This window comes from Phoenix dactylifera, chromosome 11, assembly GCF_051530095.1.
Source record: "Phoenix dactylifera cultivar Ajwa chromosome 11, Ajwa_hap1_PhDact_Kaust_v1.1, whole genome shotgun sequence".
NCBI classification, from domain to species: domain Eukaryota; kingdom Viridiplantae; phylum Streptophyta; class Magnoliopsida; order Arecales; family Arecaceae; genus Phoenix; species Phoenix dactylifera.
Window position 1 is genome coordinate 26,349,563 of NC_143200.1, and position 12,534 is coordinate 26,362,096.

General features: G+C 40.6%; 1 protein-coding gene across 1 annotated transcript; it reads right to left on the reverse strand.

Annotated features, from left to right (window-relative positions):
• Window positions 1-570: 570 nt before the first annotated feature.
• LOC103702314 (zinc finger protein WIP2-like) lies at window positions 571-2,899 on the reverse strand. Its single transcript, XM_039127982.3, has 2 exons — window positions 2,165-2,899; window positions 571-1,288 (listed from the first exon to the last, which is right to left on the reverse strand). The coding sequence occupies exons 1-2, from the start codon at window positions 2,744-2,746 to the stop codon at window positions 842-844; spliced, it is 1,029 nt and encodes a 342-aa protein (XP_038983910.2). The 5' UTR covers window positions 2,747-2,899; the 3' UTR covers window positions 571-841.
• Window positions 2,900-12,534: the final 9,635 nt, after the last annotated feature.

The window sequence follows — 12,534 nt, forward strand, 5'->3', positions numbered from 1 at the left end:
GACATGAGATTTTGATGTCACCATGAAAACAAAACACAATCCGCATTATTCATTGTATCATTCGATTTTCTTTCAAAATAAACAAATCTATTCCCTTCAACTAAAAGGGAACTGCATTTACTAGAAATGGGCTTCACATAGTTGTATCTGCTTCCAATGTCATAAACAGCGAAAAAGAAATAAAAAAGAACTCTAGCTAAGAAAGTTATAAGTTTAAAGATAGCTACATGTAAAGCATAAATATTGATTAGTGAAACCCATTACGTCATCTGAAAAATTAAAAACCAATGAAATATAAGAAAAAGAGAATAATCATGAGTAGAAGAATGCTTTCACCCCTTTTCTATTATCATCAAATTTAATGGTAAGAAGCGGCTATAAAAGATTAAAAATCCTAAATAAGAATAAAAAGCTACGGAAAAGATAATAACTGTAATTGGTTTAAAAGGTCCAGAACTTTCGATCTCTAAAAGAGATATAACATGGCTACTTATTCTTTTTTAACTATAAGCACCTCTACCCCCAGCATGAAACCTTAAGTAGCTTGAAAATTGGATGAAAGGAAAATAATTAGAATCATCGAAGCATCCATCCTTTCATCCATATATCATGAACCAAAATGTACACAAGATGATCCTACATTGCTTTCTGTATATGGGTCTCATATTTGGATCCATAAAAAAGAAAATAAACCGAGAAAAGGACTTCTAAGTTAATGGGATATCAGAAGAGTTGGTTGTTACATATGATAGAGCTAACTCAACAGCACCGGCGCCGGCGCGGCCCTCCCCACCCCAATACCCAATTTCCCACCCCACCATCCTCCCATCTCCCTCCCCATTTACCGTGAATGGTGGTGATGATCGCAGTCTTGCTCGATCTCCGATGAGGGCTCGTCCTCCTCCTCGAAGCAGTCGATCCCATAGGCGGCATGCCCATGCCCGAACGCCTTGATGTGATCCTTGAGAGACCTCTTGTGCTTGAAGTCGGAGCCACAGATGCAGTACCACAGCTTGCCACAGTTCTTCTCATGGGTTCTCCAGTCCCCCCTGACGGCGAAGGCCTTGCCGCACTTCCGGCACATGAAGGGCTTGATCCCATGCTTTCTTTTGTAGTGGGTCTGGAGGGTCCTGAAGTCCTTGAGTGGCTTTGATCTTGGGTGGTCTATGTTGTTCCTGCAACCGGGTGCGCAGCAGTAGCATGGCAGCCTCAGCATCGCCGTCGGTTGGGTGCCTCTCAGTGACTCCGGCCCCCTCCGATACTGTGATCCATGCCCCCACATGTGCATCTATTGTTACGCCCACCAAGAAAAGGAGAAGTCAAGGATCAACATTATTAACTATTTTCTGAACAACATGCAATCTATAGTTAGTATTGCACCCAACTAGAAAGATTAGAAAAGTTTTTTTTTTTTTTTTTTTTCTGTTATGAATCAGTACATCCCATTCTTCTGCACGAAGTCGGATATGATCTCTATTATGAGAAGAATGACAAGAATAATTCTTCTTAGTGAGTTATGGTGATAAGCGATTCCCTTATTTCAATTTTCTTTTGCTGAATGAGAACTGTTGCTACTGGATTCTCAGTCGAAAGCAAGGACTCACTTGCAATGTAAGGCAGTATAGAAGAGAATCTACCGAAGAGAATACCCATGAGAGAGAGAGAGAGAGAGAGAGAGAGAGAGAGAAGGAGGGGTGGATGTGGTTGTTGTTTAGAGAGCAATCTGTGCAAGTGTTTCATGTGGACTGGTGGTTTGGGGGTTTCAGAACTGTTGGTGGGGGGTGCAGCAAATTTAGAGAGGGTTTCTGTTCCTTCGGAAGCTATCTGATCAGCCAGAAAGAGCTGAAGACCTTTTCAGTACCCCCTCCCCAGTGGCCAAAGACCAGTAAACGCAAACTCCAAAAGTACTGCCAACATCAAGCATATGAGATCACGGCCTGCTCCGTGTGGTTCAATCACATAAAAAGGAAAGGTACTAATGATCTGAGCCTGTCTTGGTTCAGACACACACATCCTTATGCATCCCACATCCTCTCACAACTCCATTTACCATGCAAAAACAGGGAAAAGATAGCACCTGTTAACTCAAAGTTTAGATCATAAATAGAACCAAATAAAAGGAAAAAAAAAAAAAGGGAGGGGGGGCGGTTAATGATCACCTCACCTGCATGTTGTTGTATCTATTGAAGGTCTTGCAGCACACAGGGCAAGAGAACTGCGTAGGGCCAATGAGGATTTGGGAAGGGGTGGGGATCCAATACTGGCCCTTGGTGAGCCTCCCTATAGCAGGATACCCTAGAGGAGTAGCATCACCATTACCATCTTCTTCCACCTCTTTGTCTTCATGCACTAGTGTGGTGGAGGAGACCTTGGAGATGAGATCAGCTGCACTGGGGCTGGGGAGGCCTATGTGAAGGGCTACAGTCACAGCCCCCTCCTCATCGTTATCTTCCTCACCTTGTTCTTTGTTCTTCTCATGCCCACCTTCCTCAAAGGCGCTGAAGGAGGTGTCCTCCTCCTCTTTTGAGGGGCCGAGGCTGAGGAGGGGGAGGGCCTCTCTGAGGGGAGGGGAGGGTGGAGGGGAGTAGAAGTGGGAAGTGCTTTGGAGGTAAGGCGTGGTGTAATTGGTGTAGTTGGTGTGGAAGCCGTGCGTGGGGAGAGGAAGGGGAGGTGGTGATGGGTTGGAAGAGGAGAAGGGGAAACTATTGAAGTATCCTTTGAAGAAATTGGTGTAGGGATCTGCCATTCTTGGAGCTTTGGTGTGGGATGCGAGGGGATGTGCGGATGGGGAGACTATTAGTCTATTATAGATAGATGGTTGGGGGAGGAGGAGGAGGGGGGGAGGGAGAGAGAGAGAAGGCTAGAGCACCAAAAAATAAAGGCAAGCCCAAAAGTGTATAGGAGTAACTACCAAAACAAAGAGTGTAAAGGGGTGAAGAGTGAAAAATCACCACAACAATAACAAAGGAACCAGAGGGGAAGAGAGAGAGAGAGAGAGAGAGAGAGATGGGGGAGAGAGGGAACCACCTGGCCTACATAAAAGAGAGAAAGGAAAAGTTGGCAGTGGGAAGATGGTGACTAGAAACAAAGGAGCAAAGTGGAGGATGGACTATAGTAGAGAATGAGATAATACTGAGACTCGTAAGAAAAAAGACTTTCTTTTGAAGGATATCTTGGAAACTATATCCTAAATAAACAAACATCAAAAAGAAAATTCTCTCAGCATGTGAAAAACCATATACAAGAATCCCCCACCAACAAATAATTTTTTTAAAACAAAAAGACAAGAGTACAAAAGAGAGAGAAGGCTAGAGCCTAGGGTTACATGTTGTCTCCCTATCAAAAGCTCAAAAGCTCAGAGAGAGAGAGAGAGAGAGAGTAAGAAGTATTACACCACATCTCTGGTTTCCTGTGCTTCTGTTTGTTTAATACAGTATATAGTCTACATGCCTTATCATTATATTACCATAATTTTGTATTTATTATTCTATAATGACGCATGTTTGAAGAATAAAGATGGTTCCCTTCGTATACTTTGGGATGGGAAGCGGTCGGCCCGGCAATTGCTTCGGTGGGCGCGCCGCGGTCGGCTCGGCTCGGTGCTGCGAGCCTTATCTTAGCCCTCTCGTTTTGTCTTATCTACCTGCAAACTTTGGTACGCGTCTACTGTTCGCACCGTCACCCCCTACTCTAACTCGCGGCTCGGCTCTAGCTCGCGGCTCGGCTGGCTTTATGCATGCATGCATGCATGCCTGCACGGCCAGTATATATCAACAAAGCACCCACCCGTTCTGTGTGAGTCCTCCACATGGGGAAAATTAAATTAAAAAAATCACCTACCAACAATGTAATAGGGAAATTAACCTGTCATTGGACCATCCTTTGGTGATCCATTAATACTGTTAAGCAAGATTGAGTTTTAGCATATATATATATATATATATATATATATATGGTTTGAATAGGAGTCACTTGCAACTTGCATGGATTGTTAATTCTATAGGATTTTTTTTTTCTTTAGGGGGCCAAAAAAAAAGGAAAAGAAAAGGTATCATGGTTTCTACTGTTTTGATTGGCATTATCCGATTACGGCGATCAATGGTCGGGGCCATCACAGCTGGATGATTAATTAGAAATTTGTAGCTAGTATGACTTCTGGGGGAGAGGGCTCCATCCCACAGGTTATGGCAGTGATAAATGTTGTTATAAATTTATCCCCTTGTGGAGGAAGCATACAGTTAAACTCCCCTTTCCCATGTTATATTGTCATGCCTGTTATACTACTAATTGTTCAGTTTTATCACGTAAGGAGTTACACACTTGCTGCCATAAGTTCCTTCAGTTTTGCTAAGTTTGATTTGTGTGTGTGTGTGTGTGTGTGAGAGAGAGAGAGAGAGATTATATATAGTTTAGTAAGTAAAACTTGCAGACATACTCTAATGATGCAAATGTTGTTACAAAGCTAGCAATCGATCATTTCATTAACAAAAATCACTATAATCTCTAATATTTTGCAAGCAAAGTTAACTCGGTAATCAAAATACATTCTTTATTATTTCATAATTATTATCTCATCAATATTGTGAAATATGAAATACTTAAATTTGTCGCTTTCACGTAATCACTAGAAAAATTATCAACTTGTTCCACTATTCTATCCCCTATTTTTCATAATTCAGACGGACTTTCTCAAAATATCTTTCAATATTAGTAACTTTATAGATTGATATTATGGAGATATTGAGGCCTTTGCACCAAGATTCAGTTTTGGAGGAAAAAAAAAGATTACCTAGGCGGCATGTAATCATGTACACAATCACCAAGGGCTCATTTGGTTCGCGAAAAAAGAAAGGGGAAAAGTGTGGTCAACGGAAAAGTAATGAGATGCCTCCTGTTTGGTTGGAGTTTTCAAATGAGAGAGACGGAAAAGTTGTATTCCCATGAAAATATAATTTCCATATTTCATGGGAAAGTCTTTCCTATGAGAAACATGGGAAAGTTACTTTTCCATGAAGCAGGAATCACTCCTTTTTTATTTTTTTTCAAAAAAATCCTTCAGCATTAAAGAAGCATTAAAGAGGCATTAAAGACCTAATTTTTATTAAAGACATAATAGGAAATTATATATAACTTTTTCAGGAAAGTGGATGGTCAACCAAACATAAACACTTTGAAAATTTATCACTTTCCCATGGTCAACCAAACACGCCAAAAGTACTTTCCTAGGTATCTTCTTTCTAGGAATCTGATTCCCAGTAATCATACTACTAGGAAGGAAAATGCTTCCCGCGAACCAAACGAGTCCCAAGAGAATTCATGACTGTGGAAGCCTTCAATTATGGTTTTAAGTTTTTAGCTATTAAATGGGAATGGCTTAAAATTTACATTTGGATGAACCATGAAAAAGTTTGCAAATTAATTTGCATGGTTATCGAAAGTGAAAACGGTAACTTGAAGCTCCCACGTTTATGTGCTGATTGATTGTTGATTTTTTCCCTTTCACACAATGACCTCCTTCTCCTTTCACAAGATATAAACAGCAACTCAGTGGAGTTGTCAAACTTCCATACTTCCTTTTCCTTTCCACAAACTTGTTCCAACTTCTTTCTTTTTTGATTTTGTTAGCCAAACCATGCATATCTATTGCTGTGGGGACTTTCCTTATTCCAATGCTTCTTTTTCTACATGCATCGCACTTGCATATGATACATTGATACTAGGTAGAGACACCACCACCCTTGCCCATATTGATATGATGGTTCCCGGCCAAATCTAATACACCATCCAGTCATCAAGAAACAAACGGCACAAAGCATGACGCCCGAGCTCATCCCAACAAGAATGTCGACCCCAAACCTTAACCTCGCTGGGGCCCGTTGGAGCATTGGCATGGACCCAACATGTCTATAATGGCCACTGCACCTTTGGATAGCTAGTATTAAATGCTAACAGTTCTAATGCTCTCTTGGGCCACAGAAGCTAGAGAAGCAGCCAACTTGTAGGATACCATACCCCAACCGACACACAAGGTTTAAGGAATAAATAAGCATGCAGACAGCGAGGGCATTAAACTGGAACAGTAGGGGGAGAGGGAAAGGAGGGAGTGCATAGTATAATATATGTTCCACTGCATTGATGACTGAGGGAGACTGTTTGTTCAAGCTAAGTGATTGGTGGGGAGGGCAGCTTAGGGTTTTGAGGGGTAGTAGGAGGAGGGACGCGAGCAAATGCGTGGATGGCAGTAAGAGTTACCAGGGGAAGTACACTAAAAGCAATTACACCGGGTGAACATATTGGGGCCCCTCTGACCTTTGTGGGGACATGATTCACTCCCTCTGGCACATCACTTCCTTGCGGTTTCAAGTGTCTGCTGGGCACAGAGAGAGTGAGTGAGTGAGTGAGAGAGAGAGAGAGATCCACTGTTCTCTTTGGAATGATCTTATGACATCTAGGAGTGAAGGAGTATATGGGTTTGGAGAAGATAGTTACTCTCTTCTTACATGGGTACCTATCGCTAGCTCTTTTAGTGCATCGCTTGAGTCCTATATGCTTTAGAGGAGGATGGGCCTTTGTCGACCATTTTGCTTAGAGGCTCACAAACATTTCAGAACTGCATCATTTGGAAAGAGTTGAATCGAATCGTTCTATGCATGGTTTCTCTTGCAGTCCGGAACGTATATATATGGTAGAATGTCTTGTGCGCCACCTCCGTTTTGGAGGAGGAAAATGGATATGGTAATGATGATGGCCTTTCTTTTTTATTTCTCCATTCATTAGCATGAGTGTTTGGATGGGTCGACCTCATGGTAGAAGGTGTGGTGTCATGCACTTTCCGGAGAGGAGCCTTTTGCTCTCTTTCCCACAAGGAATTGGGTAGATACACGATAGAATATTGGAGCTATCGCAGTAGTAATCCCTATCTTCCTTTTGATACTTGAATCATTTGGGTAGACTTGATCTGAAACTCAGGTGCTGCTACTCTCTAAAGTAAATCTTATTCAAGGACAGGGCCCAACAGTGGATGAGCTAGTAACATTTTTAGGTTATGGGAGGGGGAAGATGGCTTTTTTGCTTTCTCTTTTCCATTTAATTATAGAGTTGGATGGTCACATGAATGATTGGAGCCACCGGAATACCCAGGCCTTGCTTTAATTCCTTTTGCTTGGGGGCTCACTACTCTTTAGGTGTATGGATTCATTTGGGTACAGCTGAATTGAAACTTTCCATAATATTCCAAACCTCTAAAGCGGGTGCTACCTAAAGGGCAATGCGTACAAAGGACATGCTGCTATATCTACACGGGGGAATTTTTTCGTACCCTTTAGCTTCCTTTTACCCCTTCTTTTTCCCCTCATGAAAACCAGTGACCATGTGAATGACCTGGCCATCTAGGCTTTTCTTTGCTTCGGGGCTCACACCTCACAGCATTTGCATCAGTTGGTTATATAAAAAATTCAAACATCAGTTGGTATTTCTGCTATCCATTAAAACATTCATTAAAGGTCTGCATTGGCACAAAAATATGGACCAAAACCTACCCCATGGGTGGCATTCAAAGAAGTTAGTTGCTTGCTTCTGCAAGAGTGAAGGAGCTGTCTTGAGGAAAAAACTGTTGGAAGTTCAGATATTTGATACTGAAAAGAGAATAAAATGCTCCAAGTGTCCGTGCTTTATAGAAGGGTTTTTTTTTTTTTCCTTTTTTTTTGAGGGAATTTCAGAGCCTATGGAGGCATGAAGTATTGAGGCAGGCCTTCATTCATCAGTGGAGATGATGACTAATTGATTGAGACGGATCGGATAAGGTTTACAGTTCAATTAAATTCTTGATTTTTTTCTCAAAAAAAAAAAAACACTGTCGCAGCATCATGGCGTCGACAATCACCTGCTAGTTTGCTATTTATATTTAGGACACAAAAGTATAGTAAACTTCGATGATGCACCTATTAAGGAAGCTGCTGATAGTCACCTAGTTGTGATAAACATGCTGCTGATGTTAGAATTGTTGATGCCAAAATCCTGCCTAACTACGGAAGTTTAGAGGACACTAATTAATTCCCGGAGAGATGCCGATCTACATACAAAAAGTAGAGAAAAGCTCATTGGATTGGCTTCGGCCAAACTCTTTATGCCTAAGTCAGGATATATTTTGGAATAAAAATAAGAATATAGAAAGTATAAGAGGAAAAATTAGCGTGCAATATTGCCTTCTTCTGGTCAGCTTTCTCATATCAGTCATTTCACCTTGGCCTTCTTAAGTCAGCCTCCTCATCTTGACCTTTTCACCTCCATCTGAGGAGGCCGCCCTTAGTAATTCGGCTTATGGGAGCTCGGCCTTGGGCTCCTCACCTCGGCCTTCTCAGGTTGGCTTTAGGAGCTCAGTCTTTTGGATTTCGGCCTCGAACTTCACACCTTAGCCTCTGTCTTGGTAGCTCGGCCTCGACTTTCTCACCTCGGCCTCGGCCTTCTCATCTTGGTCTCAGTCTTCTCCTCAGCCTCGGCCTTTTTCACCTTGACCTCAGCCTTTGCCTCGGTCCTTCACATCTAATCCTCGATATTCACCTCGTCCTTGGCATTTACCTTAGCCGTCGCTCCTTGGCAACAGTTTATTACCTCAACCTCACTCTTCATCTCGGCCTCGACCTTCACTTTGGCTTTCTCACCTCACTTCCAAGCCCAAGGTCATTTTTTACTTTGGGCAAAGGGAGTAGTAGAGTGGCCAAGGTCATACTTGGATATTTCTGAAATCCCATGGAAGGTTTTAGAAGCGGTATTTAATGCATCGGTTGATTTCCCTCAAAAGAATCAGATTCGATGTGTCTATTGTGGTTGTTTGGAAAAGATATACTCGCCGTGTAGGTCCCTTAGTTCATAATATCCCAAATATTTATGTAAATGCGTCAACCACGTTTTTACACTGGTAGCTCAGGCCTGGTAGTAGGAGAGAATCTCCATGATTACAAATTAACTAACAAGAAAAGTCAGCGATAGGGTTGAAACTATGGTATCTACCAATCCTGTTTCCTTAAAATATAATTAGTTTCAGGTTAATTCTAGGCGTAGCTCTACCTTTTGATAGAGTTGATTTGCTGCTGCTCATCATTCATCATCAGAAAAGAACCAACTTGAGAAAGCTTTCAGTATGAAAACTTTTAACGGTAACCTAGGGAATAAAAATGCTTGTTAATTAGGAAGTAGCATCCCATGGCCTTGAGATGTGAGGCTTTTATATTGATCAAGACCTAGCTAACTTGGCAGTACTTATCACGCCCTAACCAGTAGATATTTATATTGATCAAGACCTACCTTTTCATAAAATGCTTACTTGGTTGTTTTCACATTTGGCCTCAAAATGAAAAGAAAAGCTATCGTAATCTATCAGTCACCCTTTGAAGTAGGTTTTAATCCTGGAGAGAGTAAAATTCTTTTGATGTTTGATGTCCCTATGGAAGAATACAGGAGCAAGTGGTCCTCCACTATAGAAGAATCTTATCGGTTGCTTTCGCATCCCATGCCGATGAGCTGCTCATTAGAAATTAATGTTTTACATGGCTTGAAAGCTCTCTAAATATGTTCCCATTTGGAGTTTGATTGATGCTAAGACCATCAACTCCATGCCCGAGAAGTTATCATGCATGCCTACATCTAAGCATGAATATATATGGGGCAAGCCGATTCTCTTACAACGTCAACAAAGTTATCGTCCAACTCAGTTTAGGTGAAATGACCAAGCTTGGAGAAAAAATTAATAGCTTGTAAAGTCTACCAAGATCTAGTATGGCCATCACAGCAGAACTCCATGTCTCCTGGGTTCCTATGGGCTTAGGCTGAATTTAAAGTCTACCAAGTAACTAGAGGTTACAAAAGTTTCCCTTCTTTTTATCCCCTCTTTGGCTCTTGCTTTATTGAAGGCATCCATATGGCATAGGGAATATATTATATATAACATGATGGTCTCTCTTTCTCTCTACCTCAATGCTTCAAATGGATATGATGGAAAATTCCTTCTCTGGGGACAAAATGAAGCTAATATGCAGAGCCATGATACTGCAATGTGGCAGTGCTTTATTCTACTAACAAGGAAAAAGAAAGGAGGTTTTCTGCATTGCTTCTAATAAGTCGAAAGTGTAGATCAATTTAGGAGATTGTGAAGGTAAAAGAGGCTTTTCATTCCTGAAAAATTGCCTAGACACACCTTAATTCATACAATCTATGCTTTGATGCATGCACATGATTTCGGGCCGGCAACATCTAACCAATCTCTTTGAATAGGGAGTGATCCAATTCATGTCTTCTAGATTTATAACCCCAAAGACCATGTTACAGTGATTGATATAAAGTAATTAACTATCTCAGAGGGGATTGTCTTCCACATATCCATGCATTTAAGGCATGAGGCAATGTAGAGGAATGGGATTTGCTCTACCTAAGCTGACCAACATTCCAAAAATGACGAGTACTAATAAATGAAGAACAGTGCAGAGGATTAGAATGTCACAGTTATCCTCCCATGGAGGGATCCACAAAACCAGGCGAGGGTGGCAGTCCTTGTCACAAATTATTACGAAATTTAAGAAGCCAAATCAATAATTGCAGACACTAATAAATACAGCGACATGAATTAACTATCTAAGAATCAGGTGGCAACTAACATATATACATCCACGGCCATTTGAACCATGACCCTTGACACTGTCATGCTCTTAAATGCAACGCCCAAGATGTCTGTGATCTCTCTGGAAGCGAGACCTTGGGATTTAGGCTTTCAGAGGAGAGTAAGCCTTCAAAGAACATTACACCCTGTGCCCTTATCATCTCATTGACTTCTAGGTACTTTGAAATATTTAAGAGTGGTCTCCTTGATCTACAATGTAATCCAAACTCCCATGCGCTCCCTTTCGTAAATTCTGTGATAGGATTTTTTTTTTTTGCGCATAAATGTCCCTATATATAAATATGGCTTATTGCACATCTATCCATCTAAAAACACTATTTGTATACATACCTTTGAAAACATCATATTTTCACATGACACATTTCTCATTAGATTTTTTGTTGCATAAAATAACTTTTTTATCCTTTTACGATGATATACCTGAAAAATTTATGCAAAAATATATATAGCTGCTTATCATCTAAATTTAATGCTGAAGTTTTTCAAGGGTATCGATGCAAGAGGATATATAGTAGTATCATTTTATACTTAAAAAAGATTATTTATTAACATCATCCCATAAAATTCTAGGAGAAGGTGTTTCAGATGTTAAATACATAACAAATCATATTTTTAGAGATATGTATGCAAAAAAATTTAAAATAATATCATGAGGTGCTCCTCAAAAAAAAAAGAAAAAAAAGAAAGAAATTCACACAGACCAAACAAGTTTATACCATCAGACCAAGATCTGATGCCTGTAAAGGTTACGATAATAAATAATAATAAAAAAATCAAATCAAATCAAATCAATCGCCCCTAGTAGTTCTACAGCAAGCTGTATTCTCCCCTTCAAAATTGTGCATAAAGTTCCTCTACAAAAGCATGTCAAATAGCTGAACCTGAACAAATGACATATGGGTGATCATCTGCGAGAAGATAAGGCTTGCACGAAGGCAGCCAAAACTTTGGTCCATCAAGGCGACTCCTATTGTCAGTGCCTGTACCTACTGAGGCTACAAAGCGAGGGGGCACCCCCACCATTATTCAGAAAAGAAAGACTGTAATTTCCTGGTGTCACCGCTTGGGCAGCGTTTTATTTCATGCAGGCTGCCAGGCTTGAGTCTTGGATTTGGCGGATCTGCTCTATTTTGTACGTGCATGAGACATGCTTTGATAAAGTTGACCTTCTTGGACATGAGACAATGGTGGTACTTAATATTGTCATTTAAGAGGACGACAAATTAGCCAAGCCTTCGCTGTCTTATCAGTGAACTATGGACACGAGCTGTATTTAAATATTCTTAGAGCATATTTGGTCGGAAAGAGTTAGATTTTAGACTGGAAACGAAAATGACTCCTCATTCTAGTTGTTTGTTCAGAGAAAATTTTATTTTGATTCTAATTCTAGAGACAGGGAATGAAATCATGCTCCAATCCTTCATAAATCAATTCAGACTTTCAACTAGTGTTTAAACCTTATTTCGATTTCCATTCCAGTTACGAATCAAATGCATCTGAAAATATAGCCATTCTAATTCTCATTCTAATACATTTCGCTTCCGACGATTTTTGGTCAGCCCATGCACATGCATTACGATTGGGGGAAAAAAATAGTACAGAGCCACAGCAGGGAGGTAGAGTTAGGTCCAACCTGTCGCAGCATGCTTTGATCTCAAGGCAACGAAATATGAGCCTGTGACACATGGCCTCCAGGACGTATATAATAGCTTATATGGCTCAGGAATTGGAGAATCATATCATGATGCTGGATTTGTATAACATTCTAAAAAAGTAGGGCTGAATACGCTGCTTAGTGGAAATTCATGCTACCATCCATTAACTTTAAGCAAGGTGGGAATTACTTTTTTTTATCAATATTT